At 36.9% G+C, this 24,213-nt stretch overlaps 1 protein-coding gene and 1 pseudogene across 3 annotated transcripts in view; one reads left to right on the forward strand and one right to left on the reverse strand.

Moving 5' to 3' along the window:
- MAGI3 (membrane associated guanylate kinase, WW and PDZ domain containing 3) overlaps positions 1–24,213 on the reverse strand; it is a 283,654-nt gene that overhangs the window by 127,898 nt on the left and 131,543 nt on the right. For both annotated transcript variants that reach the window (XM_032249723.1, XM_032249724.1), the window contains exon 2: positions 7,904–8,020. In XM_032249723.1, the coding sequence (XP_032105614.1) occupies positions 7,904–8,020 (117 nt within the window). The remainder of the gene's footprint in view (positions 1–7,903; positions 8,021–24,213) is intronic.
- LOC116531073 lies at positions 14,378–15,850 on the forward strand (annotated as a pseudogene). The gene has a single exon (XR_004260249.1). The product of XR_004260249.1 is annotated as a heterogeneous nuclear ribonucleoprotein A3 pseudogene (transcript).

Consider the following 24,213-nt stretch of genomic DNA (forward strand, 5'->3'; position numbering starts at 1 on the left):
CAGCATTTTTTGTATTGATTCTTTCCCATCATTGTGGGCTTATGTACCTTTGATCTTTGAGGCTGCTGATCTTTGGATGGGGTTTTTGCGGTTTTTCTTTGTTGTTAATGTTTTTCTTTTAACAGTCTGGCCACTCTTTCATAGGGCTGCTGTGGTATACTGGGGGTCTGCTCCAGACCCTAGTTGCCTTGGTTCTTCTGTACTTGGAGGTATCACCCGTGAAGGTTGCAAAACAGCAAGGATGGCAGCTTGCTCCTTCCTCTAGAAGCTCTGTCCCAGGTGGGTACTGATCTATTGCCAGCCTGAATGCACCTGTAGGAGGTGGCTGGAGACCCCAGCTGGGAGGTCTCACACAGTTAGGATGAATGGGATCAGGGACCTCCTTAAAGAAGCAGTGTGGCTGCTTTTTGGTAGAGCAGCTGTGTTGTGTTGAGGATCCCTTCAGCCCTGATTGGTCTGGGGTCTCCAAGGCCCACAGGCTGGACCTGTTGATGAGCCTAAACAGCCAAGATAGCAGCTTACCTGCCCCTCAGGCACTCTGTCCTAGGGAGAAATTGGAGCTCCATCAGTTCCATAGAACATGGGTGGCAGCTGGAGGCGCTGGCTGGGAAGAGCCAGCTGTGATGACCAGCTGAGACAAGGAGCGGATTGCAGTTCTGCTTAAAGAAAGTTGGCCATGCCTCAAAATAACAGCTGTGTCCCGGAGAACCGCTTCTGTCCATGAGCTTGGACCCTCCAAAGTCTGCAGGCTGAAATGGTTGAGCCATCTATCCAATCCAGGTGGCAGCCCTCCCCTCCCCGGGGCACTCCATCACGGGGAGAGATCAGAGCTGTGTCCACAGTATGTGCTGGTGGGCATGGCTGAAAGGCCCAGGTGGGAGGCCCTGCCCAGTGAGGAGGAAGTGATCCAGGCTGCTTAAAGCAACAGTCTCACCATAATCTGGTAAAGCCACTGTGTTGCACTGCTAGGGGGACTCTCTCTCATCCGAACCTTTTGGACTCTCCAAAGCCCGCATGCTAGAATAGTTGACTTGACCAAACAGCAGAGATGGTGCCTACCCCTCCCCACTAAAGTTTTCTTTATAAAAAAGTTAAAAATGAAAAATTAATTTCTTTAATAAATAAAGAGTTGTTCAGCTCACCTATTTCTTCTTGAGTGAACATTAGTACTTTTTGTCTTCTAACGAATTTGGCCATTTCATCTAAGTTGTTGAGTTTATTGGCATAAAGTTATTCAGAATATTCCTTCTTATGCTGGGTGTGGGGTCTCACATCTGTAATTCCAACATTTTGGGAGGCAAAGGCCAGAGGATCACTTGAGTTCAAGAGTTTGAGACCAGCCTGGGCAACATAGCAAGACCCTGTCCCTACTAAAAATAAAAAATAAAAATTAGCTCAGCATGGTGCCACGTATCTGTAGTTCCAGCTACTGAGAAGGCTGAGGCAAGAGGATAACTTGAGCTCAGGAGATGGAAGAAATGGAACTTGAACTATAATCACACCAATGAATTCCAGGACCTGGGTGACAGAGTGAGACTCCATCTCAAAAAAAGAGAATATTCTTTATCATACACTTATATACTTAACATCTATAGGATTTTTAGTGATATCACCTCTTTCATTCCTGATATTGTTTTGCTTTGTAGTGAGACAAGGTCTCACTATTTGCCCAGACTTGTCTCAAACTCCTGGACTCAAGCAATCCTCCTGGACTCAAGCAAACCTCCTGGCCTCAGTCTCCCAAAGCACTGGGATTACAGGCATGAGCCACTGCACCCGGCCTCCTGATAGCATCAATTTGTGTTTAATTTCTTCCAAAGCAGTCTAGCTAGAGGTTTACCAATTGTATTGATCTCAAAGAACAAGCTTTGGATTTCACTGATTTTTTTCTGTTTTCTATTTCACTGGTTTCTGCTCTTTATTGCTTTCTTCCTTCTGCTTAAATTGTTTATTTTTCTCCTTCTTTTAAATATTTTTAAGGTAGAAGTTTAGATCACTAATTTGAAATCTTCATTATTTTCTAATATAAGTATTTAATACTGTAAGTTTCCATCTAAATACTACTCTAGCTACATCCTGCACATTTTTATATATTGTGTTTGATATGGTTCAATTTGTTAGTTGGTTGATATGTGTAATATTTTGTAATCTCCTTTGTGATTTATTCTTTAACTCAAAGTTTATTTAGAAGTGTGCTATTAATTTCTGAATATCTGTTAGTAATTTCTTTCTCTCTTTATTTTTTTAAGAGACAGGGTCTCACTCTTGACATGATTATAGCCTCAAATTATTGGACTCAAGGAATCCTCCCGCCTGAGCATCTTGAGTAGCCAGGACTACAGATACATGCCACCTTGTCTGCCTAATTAAAAATTAATTTATTTTGTAGAGACGGGGTGTTGGTATGTTGTCCAGGCTGGTTTCAAACTCCTGGCCTCCAGCAATCCTCCTGCCTTGGTTAATAATTTCTAATTTAATTCCATTATGGCCAGATAACATGTTTTATAACATGTTTTATATTATTTAAGTCTAAATCCTCTTAAATTTATCAGTTCTTGTTTTGCGGTGCAAAATATGGTCTATATTTGTAAATGTATCATCTGCACTAGAAAAGCATGTGTATTTTGCTGCTGTTGAGAGGCACGTTCTAATAAATAGTAACTAGGTCAAGCTGGTTGAAAATGCTGTTCATGTTTTCCATTACCTTACTGATTTTTTACTTAATTTTAAAATTCATTACTAAAAGGGGATGTTGAAATCTTGAACTGTAATTAAAAAGTTCTCTATTTTTAGTTCTATTGCTCTGGTATCATTTCCCTTCTATCTGAAGAATTTCCTTTAATATTTCATTTTGTTTGTTGTTTGTGTGTTTTGTCCAATCTTTAATATTTCTTACAGTGGACATCTGCTGCCAAAAACATCTTTTACCTTTTTGTCTAAAAAATTCTTTATTTCTCTTTCATTTTTGAAGGGTATTTTTATTGTATATAGAAATCAGGTTGGCATTTTTTTTTTTGTCCTTGCAGCATATGAAGATGTTATTTGATGGACTCTGGCTTTTACTGTTTCTGTGGCTTCTGCAGTCATTCTTTCTTCCCTTGCATATAATTTACCCTTTTTTTCCCTGTCTGCCCTTTGGATTTTCTTTTTCAAAAATTTTTACTTTATTTTATTTTATTTAGAGACGGTGTTTCACTATGTTACCCAGGCTGGATTTGAACTCCTGGGCTCAAGTGATCCTCCCACATCAGCTTCCTGCTGAGATTACAGGCACACGCCAGCATGCTCAGCATCATTTTCTTTTTATAACTATTTTTCTATAATTGAATTATGATGTCCTTTAGTATGTTTTTTTTCATGTTTCTTCTGCTTAGGGTCTATTGAGTGTCTTAGATCTGTGCGCTTATTTTCAACAAATTTAGAAAAATTTCAGTCACTATTTCTTTAAGTATTTTTTCTCTTTCCTCCACTTTGGCTTCATAGTTTGCTGTCAGTAAATATAAATGTATCTTAGCCTTGATCTGCCTATATTTCAATATCTAAAAACAGCTGTTACATATTCCTTGTCCAATTTCTAGTTGCTTATGACAAGAGGGTCAATCTAGTACTAGTTATGATACTGGTACTTCACGGTAGAAATCCTTCCCCTCCCCACTGTCATTTGGTTCCTCCAAAAAAAAAAACAAAAAAAGGTTTACTTTTTTAGCTATTATCTTCTCTGTGTTTCAGTTTGATATTAGTTTATATTGCTATGTGGTTCACTAATCTTTTCTTCTCCAGTTTTGAATTTCCTGTTAAAGTCTATTCAGTGAATTTTAAGGTTCCATTTAATTCATATATGTATAAACACACACACACACACGCACGCACATATGAATATTTATATATATAATTTTTCTCTTCATTATGTTGACATTGTTCTTTAAATCCTTGAGCATATTTCTAATAACTAAAATTCCTGGTACAGTAATGCCATCATGTGTCATTTCTGTTTCTTTTTCCTATGAGCTGACTTTTCTTTTGATTATGGGTCACATTTTCCTGCTTTTTTTACATGTCTAGTAATTTTTTATTAGATGCTGGACATTTTGAATATTTTATTACACAATGTTTCCATTTTGTTGTCTTTCTTTCTTTTTTGACACAGTCTTGTTCTGTCACCAGGCTGGAGTGCAGTGGTGTGATCTTGGCTCACTGCAACCTTCACCTCATGGGTTCAAGTGATTCTCCTGCCTCAGCCTCCCAAGTAGCTAGGACTATAGCTGTGCACCACCACACTCAGCTAATTTTTGTATTTTTAGTAAAGACAGGGTTTCCTCATGTTGGCCAGGATGGTCTTGATCTCTTGACCTCGTGATCTGCCCACCTTGGCCTCCCAAAGTGCTGACATTACAGGTGTAAGCCACCGCTCCTGGCTGTTGTCTTTCTTTAAAGAGTATTGATTAACTTCTTTCCTTTTTTCTTTCTTTTTTGCTAGTAGTTATGTTGCATGCGTATTCACTTGATCCTTTGGGGTCCTGTTCAATTAAGCTTTGTTAAAGCAGGCCTAGAAGAGCTTTATCCGTGGCTATTTTAGCCCTGCTAGTAAGGCAGGACCGTTATGGGATTCCTCCACCAAGCTAGTCAGAACTCAAATGTCTCCTGGCCCTGGGTAAGCTCTGAGAATTATTAAACTTACAACTCCCAGAGAGTTTTTGGTCTAACCCTAAAGAGTCAGATCCTATACATTCTCGGCTTAGTATTCAGTACACTTAAGGGGGTGCCTTTACAGATTGCTTGAGCTTTTTTATTTCATAGCTCTCTCCTCTGTGACATTCTGTCCTGCAAATTCTAGATATCTCAAGCTTCCTGAACTGAGATTTCTGTCTCTTCAACTCAGAGTCCATTGTATTCTGCCTGAGCTCTGCCTCCCTGTGCTGTGGTCCAGAGAGTGTCTCTAAGTAGAAAGTTGGGGAAATAATAGGATTCCTCTGTGTGTGGTCTCCTTTCTTCTTCTCTCAGGGATCATAGTCCTGTTTTATCTTCAGCTCAATATCTGTCAATGGTAGAAATGCCCTCTTTTTTCAGTGTCGCTGCTCAAACTGTCTCAGATTTTTGCCAGTAAGCACCTCTTCTAGGTGGTTTCTATGTCCTTCTGATATGTCTATATAATTTTTTAAACACTACTTTCTGGTACACTTAGATGCTCCAAAGTTCATCTTGTACTTTCCTTGTCCCAGACCTAGAATCAGAATTATCTCCAAGGAGACATCAAACTTTTTAGGAAAGTATGATATTCAGAGACAAGATGGGACCCTTCAGTATGCTAACTGCTACTGGTGTGTCATTGCGTCTAGGTTCCTAGAGGGAGCTTTGGATACTTCAATTTGTGTATAAAAGGTCCTGTTGAGATCTAAAAGGGCTACAGCTAAACTGAAACAAAATTTTGCTGAACTGAAACAAAATAAATTTTAACTCCCTTATAGGACAAAACCTCACACTAAGGAAACTGCAAAACTGGAACAATAAAATTAAAAGAAAAACTTAAGTGAAAGCGGCAGAGGGCAGTAAAATAAAGGCCTATCTTAGAAAGTACAAGTACATATTTTTATTATCTTGTTTTAGCAAGGCAAGAGGAAGCTCTAGAGCTATAAAACTAAAAATGAGACATCCCATACAGGAAAAAAGAAAAGTTACTTACAAAGGAATGAAAATTAGATTGCTACCAAACTCTTTAAGAGCAATGCTTTGCCAGAAAATAATTAGATAATTGCTTAATATATTTAAGATAGTCGAGGAATGAAAATAAGAGTCAAAACTTTTATATCCATCCAAACAAACATCAAAGTATAAAGGCCACAAACAACTCCTACGATTATCCTGTGAGTCTTTGCTGGGATATCGAGTAAAGAAACAGCTTTAGACAACTACAGTTAATGAAAATTAACAACATAAGGATTGGTGGTTATAATAAATATGTATTTACCCACAGAAAAAAAGATAAGTAATGATTATAAAGAAGGAAAGTACAGTAATGGAATGGCTGTTTGCTTAGCCAATGTAGATACAGCCCAATTATAAAAAAAATATATATAGGGTAAGAATAAGGAAAACACATACAAAGTGAAATAAGTTTACTAATTTCCTTATATTTGGTAGAAGTAAAAAAATATTACTTCAAGTAAGATGATGGAAGAAAAGGAAGGAACAAGAAGAGATGACTAAATAATTTTAATATTACTCATAGTAGGGACAAAAGCAAAAAAAGAGGGAAGCAGGAACAAAGAGTATTATATAAAGGTATAAAAGAAACCATTAAAAAAAGATCCCTACAAACCTTCCTAAAAAGAGAGAGGTCAAATAAAATGACTACATAGTGAAAGGCTTTTCATACAAAAGGCTTATATATGATAAACGGAAAAACCATGACAGAACTGAGGCTAAAGATATTGATCACATCAATAAAAATTTTAAAAGTTTCACATTGGCTACTGAGTAAAGTCCAGAACTATCTGTAAAACAGAGATCCAGAAATGACTTTAAGAATAGTAAGACGGACAAAGACACATCAGGCAAATACAAATTGAGATAAAGGCAAAAGTAGCAACCTGCAGCTACAAGGTAGATTTGTAGGGGGAAATCACAGATAAGAAGGCAGATAAAAAACAAAAAAATATTTTATACAATGCTAAGGAGTCTGAACTTTGTCAGTGGATATCTTTGATGGATAAACTATAGATGGACAACAATCACATGTCCACTTTTTAAAATTTTTTTTTCCCTTTCCTATAGTGCTGAGAAATGTTTAATTTAAAAATCAATTGAATTGAAGTGAAATGAGAGGCAGGAGATCCAGTTAGAATGGGAGAAGGCGACAAACACTGCTTGAGTGCCTACTCTAGGCCAAGCAGTTTACATACATGCTCTCATTTTAAATCCTAGCAACAGCTATTTGAGGTGAGTCTTGTTATTCTAATTCTATATATATAGAGGCTCTGAGGATCAGGAACATTAAATAACTTGTCCAAATAAAGTAGCCAGTAAGATGCTAGAGTCAAGACTTTGAACTCAATTTTACTTAGCTCTTTGCCACTACATAATGGTATTTGTTGAAGGAAGGTAGAAAAGGAGGCAGGCAGGGAGGGAAAGAAAAAAAATTATCCCAAGCAAGGGAGAGTTCCTTTCCTTCCTTTTTTATTTTTGGTTAGGGAAGGGACAGATTTTAAAATTATTTTAAAATAATGTTCAAATAAAATACTTATTCTTGGTATACAAGGCATTGGGGGCTAAAAAGTCCTCTTACTGCATAAGCTTTACAAATTGATTTACAGTAATAAAATCTAGTTAACAACATGTAAATATATATTCCTAAATTCTAGTCATCACTTTTTTAAAAAGTCACAATATGGAATCTTCCAGTTTTTCTACTTTCTACTTTTTTCTGAGACAGAGTCTTGCTCTGTTGCCCAGGCTGGAGTGCAGTGGCATGACCTCAGCTCACTGCAACCTCCTCTTCCCGGGTTCAAGTGATTCTCCTACCTCAGCCTCCCTCATAGCTGAGATTACGGGCACCCACCACCACACTCGGATAATTTTTGTATTTTTGGTGGAGATGAAGTTTCATCATGTTGGCCAGGCTGGTCTCGAACTCCTGACTTCAAGTGATCCACCTGCCTTGGCCTCCTAAAGTGTTGGGATTACAGGTGTGAGCCACTGCACCTGGCCCAGTTTTTCTACTTTTAAAAACAAAACCTCTCAAGTTCTCTGAAAATTTTTCTTCTTATCCAGCTTTTGTTTCATTCTTGTTCCCAACTTAGTCCTCACAATTTCACGTAAAATACTCCATCAAACTATCTTTAGATGTTTAATTAGTTAAGAAAGGACATTTGTGTCTCAGTTTTTTTTTATTCCATCACATACTTACATGGAATGGTTCTCAGATAGAGATTATCTCTGATCACTTGCTGCAGTTTGTGGTCAATTGATCCTTTTTGAAACTGAAGACTTAGGTAATGTCGTAAATCTTTATTAATGACTTTGCCTGGAGAAAAGACAGAAAAAAAAAAAGAAAGAAATGCATTTTTAGATGTTCACTTCAATACAGAAGCTAGTAACTGAATACTCTTAAACCAGTTAGCTATAACAGGATAAAGGAATCAGAATATTTTACTAAAAAGAAAATAATACCAGATTATTTATAGGCACTATAATTAAAATATGTACCTGTAAAATAATGTGAGAATAATTTTACATGGCAAGAGAGGGAGAAGGTACAGGTCTGAAAGGTGACAAATATTCAGAGTAATTTCATTTAGCCCCATGGCTTTTAATACTATCTACATAATGATAACTTCCATATTCATATCATGTCTCCATCCTTGATCTACCTCTGCCAAGCTCTAAACTCATCAAACTGATCCACATATATTGCAGATATATTTGGAAGTCAAATAAGCACCTCGAGTTTCAGATAGCCAAAACAGAACTTTTAATTCTACCTGCCCGCAATGTTTCCTCCCTGACATCTTCCCTATTGTAGAAGGTGCCATCAACCTGCAAAACAATCTTGAAATCTAGAAATCATCCTTGATTTCTCCTTTCACTTCTACCCATCCAGATTCAACCCATCAGCAACTTTTGTCAGTTCTTCCAAGACATGTTTGACTTCTCTCCATTTCCTTTGCCACCACCCGAATCTAAGCCACCACTGATTCCTCATCTGGAATTCTGTTCCAGCCTTCTAATCGGCATCTATTCTTGCCTCCTTCCTGCTGCCCACCACTTAGCAGCCAGAGTAAGATTTAAAACATAAATCTGACAATTACTCTGTTTAGGGCCCCACAAGATATCTTGTACTTGGAACAAAATCTAAAATCCTGAACAGGGCCTACAAGGCCCTGCATGTTCTTGCTCTGGCCATCTCTGATCCTATTTTGGTCACTTCCCCATTCTCAAACACTGCTCCACCTATGCTTGGCCATCTTTCTGATATTCAAAAAGGCCAAACTGGCCCTACCTTAGGGTCTTCTGTCTATCACTAGATTGAACAGGCATTTTCTGTCCACTTGTTTGACTCCTAGATACAATGTGAATAAATAAGAAAGTCAAAGATTTTCTATTATTTGTGGGGAAAATGGGAAATAGAGGAATATAAGGGCTCTCAAAGAAATATTAAGCAGAAAAAACAGGATTGCAGAAATCTGATAGCAATGAATTTATAGTAAGGGTTGAACTTAAAATGAAAATCCAAGCAGTTCAAACCATTATTCATTAGACAAGGCTTCAGATAATTAGAAAAAATCAATGCTAAGACAAAATAGATTATTTTACTGAATAAAAATAGTTGATTAAAGTATGCTGTTTTATTTAGAGCAACACACTTAGGACAAGGTTAGATAAACCAAATACTATAGATCAACTCATTCTTTTAACTGTATTCCATAGTATTACATTTCTAATTCCCTCCCTTGCTCTTCTCATATGTATAAATGAACACAACCTATGCAAGAGGATGTTAATGTAAGCAGGAAATCAGTGTGTGTTGAAAGTTCAGCAAACATATTCAGTCCCTAAACTAGTAAACACAAACTCTGAAAAGTCCTTCTTTTGTCTTGCCAAAAACAGATGCTGAGGAAAGGGGGACCCTTTGTGATTTTAATAAACCTGAAGATATTTACCAGGATGAACACAGAACAATCTCTGGTCACAGAGGTTGTTTCTATTAAGCGTTTAGGTAATCCCACTAACCCAACTCTACTTTAGATAAAAATCATATTATTTCATTTTTAAAATTTATAATAGAGAATAGTACAGTATACTACCTGTCACTGGATAGAAGATAATGTTAATTTATAATCAATACTGTACAGTTTCATTGCTTATTGAACAAAAATATACTCAATAATAAATTCATTAAGTATTTTTAGAATCAGGTAAGAGATGGCTCAAATGTTTTGTAAATGTTATACAAAAGTTTTGGCAGATTGCTATATAGTCGCCTAAAGGTGTTTTGTGATATTTGGGGAAACTTGGTTAGGGTTTTTGAATGGATAGAGAATGCATCATTGTTTTCTCCCCACTTAAAAATAACATAATGTAGGCACCAATATCGAAAAATCTGCTATACAACATGTTTCCAGAAAAAGACTTAATTTGGATAAAAGATAATACATGAATAATTTAAAAAGACAATCTGACTCAACATTTTGTTTTATTAACTCATGATTTCCTTTTTTTTTTTTTTTAACTTGAAGCTTTACTGTTAGATATGGTATAACTTACAAAGATAACTATAAAACGCTAAAAACTCAGATTGCATTTTAATCTATAAAATAAGATCCATTAAATTAGATATAATTAAGGACAAAGCCATAATAAAATCATAAATACAGCATAATGGGCAAGGAAAATAATTGAAACAACTCAATTCTTGTTTTAAGGACCTACAAGATCTTAAGATTGAGAGGCCAAGGCTGGAATTGCACTCTTTTTTCGCCCTTCGCTTCTACTGGGATTCTGGATGTAATACCAAGATGAATCATTGTAAAGAAAAGTGTGAGGGACAATTTTGTAAGTGTGATATTTTAGCCAGGTGCGGTGGCTCATGCCTATAATTTCGGCGCTTTGGGAGGCTGAGGCAGGCGGATCACTTGAGGTCAGGAGATCGAGACCAGTCTGGCCAACATGGTGAAACCCCATCTCTACTAAAAGTACAAAAATTAGTGGTTTGTGGTGGTGCATGCCTGTAATCCCAGCTACTCTGGAGGCTGAGGCAGGCAAACTGCTTGAACCTGGGAGGCGGAGGTTGCAGTGAGACGAAATCGTGCCACTGTACTTCAGCCTGGGCGACAGAGTGAGACTCTCAAAAATCAACAAATAAATAGGTGTGATATTTTATGTAAACATCTGCAAGTATTCAAAAAAGTCATCACACATTTTTGAGGCTAGAGACAAAATATTACAAGCATCAAAAAAAAATCTCAAAGATGAAAGTTTAATAAGTTAACTATGGGTTTACGTTTTTTAGAAGAAACAATTAATAATAAAATATACTGAATGCAGCAGTCATCACGGACCGCCAAAAGGACTTCCTAAGGGGACAAAATATATGGTTCTGTCTTTGATATGATTCCAGGGAATCTGTATTTTTAAAAAATACATGTAAATATCTTGAATAGGCGGCTGACTGTGGGATTACCAGAAGGCCAACAGACACATTAACTCAAAAACACATTGCTGAGTATATCTGTGTTATCAAGTTGTATATGAACATCTGCCTTTTGTTTAGGGATTGTTCATAGGAATGACATTTCAAGGGTTTCAATGAAAAACATCCAAGTGGGCTTAATATAGTTGTTATTGAACAAAGAAAAGATTCTTCATAATGTTAGCATTCTTAACATAGCCAGACTTTGCTCTAAATGCTAATATTATGCCTTGACTTCTGAGTAATTTATAAGTCAAGGTGACATACGTAAATTAAAAACAGATTTATGTATTTTATAAATACAGCTTGGTTGGAAAAAAATCCATAACAGAAATCTCAATCATATGAATAAATCCAGGTACTCAAGTTTCAACATAAAAGTCCTTAAAAAAAAACCCTCATAACTACAAATCCATACTTTCTGAATATATGCAAATTAACATTCACCACAAGTTCCCTGTGAGGAACCAGTATATAAAGTAACTGTTATTTAACTAAACCCTGGGTATGCTGGCATGGGGATGGCCAGGCAAGGAGCTGTAAATCAATCCCATTACCAATATTTCATATCCCCACAAGGATAGTTAAGGAAACTTTGTCAATCACTTGGCTAAAGTCAAGATACAACATGTCCTTACTATTCTCTAACCAAGTAGTAATTATAAAACTGAAAATAAAGCAAAAAAAATTAGGTCAGTTTGGCATGTCTTGTTCTTATAAATTCATATTGATTCATGGTGATCATCCCATTCCCTTATAAACAACACTATATATATATATTTACAATGTCTTCAAATTTTACCACAGTTTAAAGTAGGGAACTGGTGTTGGGTTTCTGCAATATATTTTATTCCTTTTTGAAAACTGGGACATTTGTCTCTCTCCTCCAAGTACTTAACCCATATTCTGAGTGATTTTGCAAAAAAAAATACCGACAATAACCCTAAGATTATACCTGAGTCCATCAACTCCTGGGAGACAATTCATTTGAGTCTTGAAAATTTCAATTCACTTAAAGTGAATGATACTCCACCTTCTCATCTTCTTTGTTTGTTTGTTTAATTTTCTCTGTTTCAAGTTGTTTATTTTACCTTTTGCTATTGCAGGATTATAGAAGCAAAGTTAAGAATGGCATAGGTCGGATTTTACCTGTTAACGGGCATTAAGAATATCTTCTTCAGAGAGTGAACTATCTCTTCCATCTTGTTGCTCTTGCTCCAAATACAACCTTAAAAGCTCTTTGTGCTCTCTGAGGTATCTTAACTCCTTTTAAACTTTGGCCTTTGAAAAGAAAATTCTTAAATGTTTATTTCTTAAAGTCTTAGCACTGTATAACTGAGTGATGATTATGTGCTCCTTTCATCTATTAATCATGCACATCCTTTAAGAAACCTGAGCTGTTCAGAGCATTTTGTACACCCGTAAGAATTTATTCTCATTATTTTTCTTTTAGAACTCTCTAGCCTTGAAATCACATCCACAGATGCTATAATCTTGCAAACATCTGTTTTCCTTAAAGGCAAAGAATGTGCATGACCATGTTTCACTTCTCTTCCTTACAATGACGTCTGTAAGACAACTCGGTGACTTTCCCCAATAAACTGTTTAATATAACTACATCAACACAACCAATGTTACAGACTAGTCCTTTTCCATTAGACCAAGCCTCAGAACAGCAGTCCATCTTATTACTTCTTCTACCTCATGAGATCTACAGCAGTAAGGGAAGGCTCCATGAAAGTGGTGAGATCTAGCTTAATGCCAAAGTGGCTCCTTGGCTTAAGGAAGGGGATCCCTAAAAAAAAAAAAAAAATCAAACTGTCTACTTGTTTGTAAATATAAATGGCATTTACAACGCTCTTCTAGATAATCAATATCTATACATTTCACAGTAAAACATATTCTGGGGCACAAAAGCTGTTCATAAATACCATATACATTGTTAAACATAAATAACTGTCAGCTATCTGAAGGCCAAGGCTATGGTTTATTTTCATAGATTTAGTTTAGTTTTTATAGATTGTGTGTATCTAGAAAACAGAATAAGTGAATCAGCTTTTTTTTTTTTTGAGATGGGGTTTCACTCTGTCACCCAGGGTGAAGTGCAGAGGTGCGATCTTGGCTCACTGCAACCTCCACCTTGTGGGCTCTGGCAGTCCTCCCACCTCAGCCTCCCAAGTAGCTGGGACCACAGGCACACACTACCATGCCAGGTTCATTTTTGTATTTTTGGTAGAGATGGGGTTTTGTCATGTTGCCCAGACTGGTGTCAAACTCCTGAGCTCAAGTTATACACCTGTCTCGGCCTCCCAAAGTGCTGGCCGGGATTATAGGCGTGAGCCACCATGCCTGGTCATAATTTGTATTTTTAACTGTTAATTTGCCCCCTCATCCTTGAATACATGAAAATCTAGAAGACAGTACTCACTTAACTGATACAGCACTCTTTACTCTTTAATGGTCTATCTACAACTTTATGTTAAACTGTGTTTCTTCAACAATGAAACTGATTTTATTTTGGCTCTGCCAAAACACTAAATAAATTCTTCACTAATTTCTTCAATTCTTCATTAAAGCAGCAAGCTCTTTAAGTCTTTACAAGTAGGTTTTCATTATAGTTTATATATCAATTCCTCAAATTCTGCTCTTTATTTATTAACATTTTAAAACATATTCATAAAATGGTATCTGGATTGAAATATAAAATAATGCTAAACTAACCATTTGAATCATATTTTTTTTTTTTTTGAGACGAAGTCTTGCTCTGTTGCTCAGGCTGGAGTGCAATTGCGCGATCTCAGTTCACTGCAATCTCTGCCCCCCAGGTTCAAGAAGTTCTCTGCCTCAGCCTCCCGAGCAGCTGAGATTATAGGTGCCTGCCACCACGCCCGGCTAATTTTTTGTATTTTTAGTAGAGACAGGGTTTCACCCTCTTGGCCAGGCTGGTCTTGAACTCCTGATCTCATGATCAACCCACCTCAGCCTCCCAAAGTGCTGGGATTACAGGCGTGAACCACTGTGCCCAACCCCGTTTGAATCTATTATCCTCTGGCTCCGTTGGAGTCATCTCAAAAAAACAAGTCTACAGCAGGAAAAGCCAAAACCCTTCTATTTTTTCTGTGGAAGAGGCATAGGAATGAGATAAGAAGAAGAAATAGAAACACTGGATATTGAACTCGAGTTGGAAGAGGCGAGTCTGGTCTCAAAATGGAGGGCCATGATCCAAAGGAACCAGAGCAGTTGAGAAAGCTGTTTATTGGTGGTCTGAGCTTTGAAACTACAGATGATAGTTTAAGAGAACATTTTGAGAAATGGGGCACACTTACAGATTGTGTGGTAATGAGAGATCCCCAAACCAAACGTTCCAGGGGCTTTGGTTTTGTGACTTACTCTTGTGTTGAAGAGGTGGATGCAGCTATGTGTGCTCGACCACACAAGGTTGATGGGCGTGTAGCGGAACCAAAGAGAGCTGTTTCTAGAGAGGATTCTGTAAAGCCTGGTGCCCATCTAACGGTGAAGAAAATTTTTGTTGGTGGTATTAAAGAAGATACGGAAGAGTATAATTTGAGAGACTACTTTGAAAAGTATGGCAAGATTGAAACCATAGAAGTTATGGAAGACAGGCAGAGTGGAAAAAAGAGAGGATTTGCTTTTGTAACTTTTGATGATCATGATACAGTTGATAAAATTGTTGTTCAGAAATACCATACTATTAATGGGCATAACTGTGAAGTGAAAAAGGCCCTTTCTAAACAAGAGATGCAGTCTGCTGGATCACAGAGAGGTCGTGGAGGTGGATCTGGCAATTTTATGGGTCGCGGAGGAAACTTTGGAGGTGGTGGAGGTAATTTTGGCCGTGGTGGAAACTTTGGTGGAAGACGAGGTTATGGTGGTGGAGTTGGTGGCAGCAGAGGTAGTTATGGAGGAGGTGATGGTGGATATAATGGATTTGGTGATGGTGGCAACTATGGCGGTGGTCCTGGTTATAGTAGTAGAGGGGGCCATGGTGGTGGTGGACCAGGAGGATATGGAAACCAAGGTGGTGGATATGGTGGCGGTGGTGGAGGATATGATGGTTACAATGAAGGAGGAAATTTTGGCGGTGGTAACTATGGTGGTGGTGGGAACTATAATGATTTTGGAAATTATAGTGGACAACAGCAATCAAATTATGGACCCATGAAAGGGGGCAGTTTTGGTGGAAGAAGCTCAGGCAGTCCCTATGGTGGTGGTTATGGATCTGGTGGTGGAAGTGGTGGATATGGTAGCAGAAGTTTCTAAAAGCAGCAGAAAAGGGCTACAGTTCTTAGCAGGAGAGAGAGCGAGGAGTTGTCAGGAAAGCTGCAGGTTACTTTGAGACAGTCGTCCCAAATGCATTAGAGGAACTGTAAAAATCTGCCACAGAAGGAGCGATGATCTATAGTCAGAAAAGTTACTGCAGCTTAAACAGGAAACCCTTCTTGTTCAGGACTGTCATAGCCACAGTTTGCAAAAAGTGCAGCTATTGATTAATGCAATGTAGTGTCAATTAGATGTACATTCCTGAGGTCTTTTATCTGTTGTAGCTTTGTCTTTTTTCTTTTTCTTTTCATTACATCAGGTACATTGCCCTGTAAATTGTGGTAGTGGTACCAGGAATAAAAAATTAAGGAATTTTTAACTTTTCAAAAAAAAAAAAAAAAAGAGAAATAGAAACACTGACTAAAACTGTTATTTTAGAATTATTATCATTATTATATACATATTATATTATATTATATTATATGCTATATGTTTTAACTCACTCCTCATAACCTTTGAAGTAGGTGCTATTATTATTCCCATTTTATAGGTAGGAAGCTAAAGTATTGAAAGGTTACGTAACTTGGCCAAGGTTACACTGCTGGTAAGTGACAGACCTGGGATGTGAACACAGTCAATCTGTCTTCAGAGCCTGCACTGTAAACACTGTAAGTGCTGTCCTAGAATGTCCCTGTCTCTCTCTCTCTCACTCTCTCTCTCTCTGTGTGTGTGTGTGTGTGTGTGTGTGTGTGTGTGTGTGTGTGTAAGAGATACAGCCTCTTTTGATTAATTTCTTCTTTTGCATTAACTTATAGAGTACAGGTTTCCTGTTTCTTAAGAGCCTACTTTTCCATGACACTAGACAAACGTCTAGTCATTTCTGAGTTCTAAGGAATAGATACTTAGGGCTAAAAGCAGTGAATGAGAGTGAGCCCAAAGAGAACTTAGTCTTGCAGGGAAGATGAACATTGAAGAAGAAATTTCAAACGTGGAAACACTATAAAAGAGAAGTACAGGAGTTCCTCTTTATCTGACATTTTATTTTCCATGATTTCAGTTACCCACAGTCAGCCTTGGTCTGAAAGTACTGAATGAAAAATTCAAGAAATAAACAATAAATTTTAGCTGCGAACTGAGTGCTTCAATGAACTCCCATGCCGTCCTGCTCCATCCTGCCTGGGATGTGAGTCATCCCTTTGTCCTGCTGTATCATCCTTGTATCCATGCCAAACATGCTATCCACCCATTAGTCACTAAGTAGCTATCTTAGTAGCCGTCTGGGTTATTAGATCAAAAAACACAGTATATATAGGATCCGGTACTATCCATGGTTTCGGGCATCCACTGGGGGTCTTGACACATATCTCCCAAGAATAAGGCAAGGCTACCGCACAGAGTATTGTGGGAATTTACACCTTAAATCTGGGGTTTATGGGAAGACTTCACTAATTGCCATTGTAGCTGAAGCCTGAAGGATAAATAGGAGCCAAGGTAGACTCCACACAATGTGAGGTAAGAGTTCCAGAGACCAGTGGGTTAAGCAGAACCTTGTAACAATAATTTAAAAGAACATCCACTAATTCAGGTCTGACACTAAAACCCTTTGCAATTCCCATAAGCTAACAACTATGAACATAGTCTTTCTGGTCACCTCTATATTCCACATCTGTGTTCATATGCTTTCTCATTATTTCTAGCCTATCTTCTACTTATAAGAATATATCCAAGGTTTTAAACTGAGAAGGTCTATATCTACACATTTCTCTAAGTATGCCACTCTCATTAGAGGCAAGTAGAAACTTAATGAATTTTAAAAATAATTTATATAATTAAATTCCTCTCCAGTCCCAAGTGTGAAAAGCATTAAATACTCTGGAGTCTCCTGAGCCATTTCCATTTTTAAAACTAATTCGTTTTTCAAGTTACAGTTTGAAGAAACACAGACGAAAGCAATGAAGCAACGTTATTGTATTCTACATTATACAGCCATCACCTCACCAATCACAAGAAAGGCTCCTGCTAACAGAAGTCACTTTCTTTGTCTATATTACAAATCATGGCAATTGTACATGCTAAAATGGGAGTGTCCATTTTCCATAGGTTCCTGGAAGGGGCCATCACAAATATATTGTTCAGATTTCATCTGTCACCCTGGGTCCCACATATCTCTGGCATTTGAAGGTCAAGCCTGCTGCTTCCCCTACATACGCCCAGAAAGGTTTTCTTTTCTCTCTCCCTCCTTTCTTATCTTCCTCCTCTTCTTCCTTCCTTCATTTTTTATAATGCATTTACAATCAGAAGAATTATAATTACAGCTAGAGAAAGAACTCTTTGGGTTAAGTACTCTATACATCTGAAAAATCCATGAGCGCTACCAAACTAAAAGTATACATTCCTAAAAGTCTAACACTGTTTATCACATATAGAATTTCATATTAATGCAGCATCAAAATTGCTCCAATATTCAAATTATGTATAACTAAAATCAATCATACTGTGGACATTTTTTTGATTTTGACTTTTATTTGCTTAAAAAAGGAAGTGTTTCTGTGTATGAGATATTTACAAATAACAATCATTTCTCTAAAAAACCTTCAGACATATGGCCAGGGATCTGAAATATAAGAAAAAAGAGGTGGTGCCCCAGAGGAAAATGGTACTGCATCTTTATCAATATTCTCACTTCTAAGGTAACTATACCAGTATGTCAATACCCAGCTCTCCCTTCTAACCTCCACACCCAACTGTTTTCTCTACTGGTTTCAGTTTTGTGTCTACTACTCTACCTGGTGCTCTACAGTGCTGTGTACATATAAATAAGGTTAAAGCAAAAGGCCTGAACATTGACCACTTGTCCACCTGCTCTGAAAACAAGACGTGGGCAGAACTCTGGAGTCCACATTAAGCAGGTCCCCTTTTCATCTCTCCTCGCCATTGGTTCTTGATACAGAACAGTTGGTACATGTCTGTTTCCCTCACTGGATCTTAAGCATGTGTGAAGTCAGAAACTATGTTTTGTGTGTCTCTGTATCCTCAAAAATACCTAGCATAGTGCTGAATAAACATGTCTTAAATATGAAAAAATGGCATTTTAAATAAATAAATAATAAAATAATACGATCATTATACTGACAGTTTTTCTAATTAGTTCATATTAGAAAAATACTTTTACTATAGCCTTCAAAGAACAGAAACTCTATCACTAAGCAACATCACTGAAAGTAATGTTTTGGCCAGGTGTGGTGGCTCATACTTATAATTCCAGCACTTTGAGAGTCTGAGATGGGTGGATTGCTTGGGCCTAGGAGTCTGAGACCATCTCCATTTTTTTGTAGAGATGGGTAAAACGCTGCGTCTACAAAACAAATATGAAATAGTAGCTGGGCATGAGGGTGCACACCTATAGTCTCAGCTACCTGGGAGGCTGAAGAGGGAGGATCACCTAAGCCAGGGAGGTCGAAGCTGCAGTGAGCCATGATCGCACCACTGCACTCCAGCATGGGGAACAGAATGAGATCCTGTCTCAAAAAAAAAAAAAGTAATGCTTCAATATATGACAATGCAGTCAAATGTTCATGATGTATCTTAAATAAAAAAAAGCAAATTATAAAATATTTGGTGTAAACCCAAATTAAACATAACTGAAGATATGCAAATAAAAAATGTAAGGGGCACACATAAAACAAACTGATACGTAAACACTTAACAAAACTTAAGGTATTACCAAAGGATATAATTACTTTGTGATTTTTGCAAAGCGTTTTAAATAAACTTTCTTTTATTTTTCTTTCTTTCTTTTTTTTTTTTTTTTGTTGAGAAAGAGTCTCGCTCTGTCCCCAGCCCAGGCTGGAGTGCAGTGGCTCGATCTTGGCTCACTGCAACCACTGCCTCCCAGGTTCAAGCAATTCTCCTTCCTCAGCCTCCCAAGTAGCTGGGACTACAGACACGTACCACAGTGCCCAGCTAATTTTTGTATTTTTAGTAGAGATGGGGTTTCACCATGTTGGCCAGGATGGTCTCAATCTCTTGACCTCATGATCTGCCCACCTCAGCCTCCCAAAGTGCTGGGATTACAGGCGTGAGCCACCATGCCTAACCTTAAACTTTTTTCTTTAAAAATATTTTTCTTCATAGTTTTTGTATTTTCAAATTTTCTGCAGTGAAAATATGTTACTATAATGAAAAAAAAAGTTTTATAAACTAGAAACCAAATTTTCAAAAACTGTGGTCTTTAAAGGTCATTAATGGAAAAGAAGGCCTATGATAGTGAATCATTATGACAAAAAACTTGCAAGTTATACATGAAAGCTGAGACTATTTGTGTAGGCTTTTCCTTAATCAGCTGTCTTAAAAATAAGTATTATTTTTACCACTTCTAGGATAAAGTGCAACCATTTCCCTTTTAACTGAAACTCTTGGTCAATGGATAAACCAAAGAACCAAAATCTATGTTTGAAAAGTGAGATGGAAATCATCATTCTAGATAAGACACAACAAAATCAGCACAATCTCCCCTTAAAAGGTCATATATCAAGAAGGGCAAAGTAAAATGGAACCTTCCTAGCAGAACAGAGTAGAAAAAGTAAAAAATAATAATTATCAAAACTGGGACCTTTTCTTTTCCAAACTTTTTATGGAATTACGAACATTTAGTAACTAAAGAAAAACAGCATTTTAGAAGTGTAATACTGACGCTATTTACAATTTTTTCTTTGTGACGCTCACATCAGGAATCATTAGTAAACCTGTCGTGATGCCAGATAACCAATGCCTGGCTGGCACACCAATAACTGAATCATATTATTAATGCTTCATCCTTTTGACAGGAGGGTACAAAGCCAACTATTGTGCGCTGTCATTTTCACTGAAAACAGAATAACTGGGTTCAGTAGTCTTTACAAATTAAAGTTATGTGCTTCAAGAGAATGTCCAAGACTTGAGGTAGAAGATCTGTTACTGATATTTCATTACAACAGCTGATAAAGAGATAGATGAAGGGGAATACTGACCCAAAAAAGATAATCATTAGAGAATTCATGGTGTATTTTAAGAGACTTTATTACGTAAACAATTTTAACTTCTGGATTCAGGCAGTAGGCTGATATAATTAACCACTATTAAAGGAACAATTTAATAGCCTCCTTCTCTCTGACAGCTTTTAAAAATATATGCTGATCCTTAGAAATTTTCTACATTAAATGGTTAAAGATCCCCAAAACTGTATTACACGTCAAAAATAATCTGACTTCAGAGAGAGTCAATATTCATTCAACAAACAAAATAATTTAAGTTTTTCCAATTTCCATTTCTAATCTCTCTTTAATCAATAATATATTTAAAAAAATTTTTAAAATTATTTTTCAAAACGTAAAATGTCTGTTCATGAACTGGAAGAGTCTTCTAGGCAATATGACAATATAAGTCACTTTTACAAAAAGTGACTCTTCAACACAGAAAATGAGAAAAAATAATCAAAAACGGAAAGAAAAAAGTTAATCTCTTTAAAAAGTTATTGACTCCCAAAAATACGAAACAATCTGGACTACGCTGAGGAAATGTCAGAAGCTGACAAACAACTCTCGAGCTCATAAGCACAGCACGTTTTGCAAACTCTGAATGGAAAATATCCAGAAGGCCTCCACTGACATCCCTGGTTTACATGAGCTATCAGAAAGTATGGCAGGACTGAAGGTCGAACTCATTGGCCAAACTCATTGGCCATTTTTCTTCTGTACAAGGTTCTTAACTGGGCAAACCTATGTCAAAGCTGCAGACAACAGTGACTCGAGAGTGGAATGGTACATGACAAAAGGTGTATGAGCTGCAGCAGAGTACCTGCTAATTTACCGTTAGTTCACCCTGAAGCAGAGGGAACCAAATGAAGCCGCCACCCGTACTCCCAACAATGGAAGGACAAAAGTTCCCAATGCCTAGGAAGAAGAGACAAAAATTCAGGGAGAAACAGATAAAGCTACCAAAATGTGCCCTTGGTGCTAGCTCCCTCCTTACCCACTACTACCAATGCAGGCATTTTAATAGCTAAATAGAGGCTGCTTGCCATTTACATCAAGCTGAAGAGTTCATGTGCTAAAGGTAACAGCCAAGTGGTATCAAGGTAAACTGGAAAGGTAGTCAAGAAACAGCACTAATGCACTTTATGTAAATAAGTAAGAAAATTAGACTGGCATATTAAAAAAGTAACTTTCTGTGGAGAATGCACAGGGAACCAAGAATAGCCATGGGGCATGTAATTAAACAGTGGCCACTGTCCAGGTGAGAGATGATTTTGATTTACTGTGGTAGTGAAGGGGCAAAGGAGATGGATTTGAGATTCACCGTACATACCCATATATATGAAGAGTTTTTCAGTATCAAAAACTATACTTAGAGGAGGAAATCATCTTATATTTAAACCTTAGAATATTTCAGATTACAGAATGATATATAAATTGATATATATAATGATATAAATGATATATAAATTATTTTATTCTTAAAAATCACCAAGTACTGTCTGAAACAGAAATGTTAGCCTAAACCAAAAACAATTGCTTCAAGAGATACTTTGAGATGACTGGTAAAAAAGTAAGCAAAGTAAGAAGATTTAGTAATTATTCCATGGGGCATTACCTCCCAGATGTGTGTGTTAGATGTCACCATCAAGCAATATTTCAATGATCATTTGAAAAAAGTGATTCAGTCCGTGCTTAGGTTATGGGATCATGAATATATGCCAACAGAAAGAGTAGGGGAAAAAATTCTGCCCTAATTTTACTTGGAACTGAGACACCATTATACACAGATTCAAAAAATACATTATCTCAAACAACTTAGATAGAAGGGAGGAGGAGATGATCCGGAAAATTGTATTAGGTGACTCATTCCAGTGTTGACAAGGCACCAACAAAATTTTTGTATGACACAGTAGCAAAATCTATCTGTAAATTGTGAGTTTAAATATATGTAAAATTAAATATTAGAAGTAGAAATTTGATTATATCCCTTAAAGCTTAGATTCATACCGTCTAATCAAAAGATTTTTTTAAAAAAAAAAAAAAAACATGTCTTCTGGTAATTGCGCATAGTTTAAGAACAGGCTCTTCTTGTATTTGAATATACATGGGATTGTGGGTAAAGGTCATAATCCTTGGTGATACATTTGACAGGAAGATTCAGGGAGGGACAAAAAAATACTAATGACTCCAGGTTTCTCATTTGAGAAACCAGGTAAATTTAAGTTCTATTTAGAGAAAAATAGAAAGGAGAAGAACAGGTTTCAGAATTAAGGCAGGAAATCAGGTTGGTTTGAGGCATGGTGTTTTGGGACGTTGATGAGACAGACACCTTGTAGAAATATCAAGTAGGTTGTTGGATATAACTATGCCAAATTCAGACGAGAGATCTGAATTTAGAGCTGGAAATTTGAAGACTTTACCTCACAGAGAATAACTGACAAAAATCTAGCTTTGAAAGAGATGAGCGGCAATAAGTATTTTCATGCACTATTAATGAGGTTGCACAACCTTTCTGAAAGGCATTATGGCAATATCGATCAACATGTACTTGCACATCCTCTTAGAAAAAGGTTCACTAAGATAATATTCAAACACAAATGTAAAAATAAAAATGTGTCTGACTATAGGGATATATATATAATGATGAGTATATCATTAACAATGAAATGTATCTTCGACTACTGATTTATAATGTTGAAGTATATTGCTGAGTAAAAAAGAGGAGGGTATAGAATAGCATTTTGTATATAATGCTATTTATGAAATTGGTATACACTTCTTTTATATATATATGCAAAACATTCTAAAATGTGTTTATTTCTCAGTGGCATGACATTGAAGAATTTGTATCCTCCTCTTCATAATTTTATATTGAGAGGTTTTTTTTTTAAGCAAACAACAAAAGCATACTATTTTTTAGAAATCTATAAAGCTTCGGGTTTTTTTCCCCATTCTCTTAAGTGATTAAGAATTAGAGCAAATATAATCATTGAGGCAAACAATAAAAATCAGAGAAGACCACCCTGGCCAAGTGCAGCTTGCTTTCAAAGTTCAGAGAGGCATAACTAGGAACACACTGTCAAAGCCGAGTACCATCTCAGACTTCAGACCTAACAATTAAGCTACAGAAGTCAGTCCTGGTTAACCTAAGCCTGTAATCTGATTATTGAAATGAATACTACCTGGGCCTTTAGCAGGCCACTTACAGAACTGGTTCCCCTACCCTGACCCAGTGAATACCATATGGTGATTTAAGGCAATTTACTGTAAGACCACATATTAGGGATTAGCAAATCACATACAAGAAAACATGTACAGGAGAAAAACAATAGTCTGATTCCAATAAAAATACTTTCCATAAAAAATAGAAAAAATAGATCACGTGATAGAGGTGATCATTACTTTCTCCCTTAAAGTAAATAAAACCAGAAGGACAGAGGGTGATAAAACAAAATATCAAGCACTATGCAAGGCATTGAGGATATAAAAATCACAAAGTCATACCTGTCTTTGGTGTCATAATGACCACCCCAGTGTTATGGTATCATAAACAAGTATAAACAAATAACTACAAAATGTAGTTAAGAAGCATGTACAAGTTACACAGGAGTATGTACTCAAGAGAAAATAACTGTGACTCGTGGGGGAAGCCAGGCAACATAGGCTGGAAGAATGAATTGAGAGGATGGATATAGGGAGCATAGTGGGCATTCCAGGCAGGAGAAACATCAT

Source organism: Sapajus apella, unplaced genomic scaffold (genome assembly GCF_009761245.1).
Source record: "Sapajus apella isolate SASKATOON/1434 unplaced genomic scaffold, GSC_monkey_1.0 scaffold69, whole genome shotgun sequence".
Lineage (NCBI taxonomy): Eukaryota > Metazoa > Chordata > Mammalia > Primates > Cebidae > Sapajus > Sapajus apella.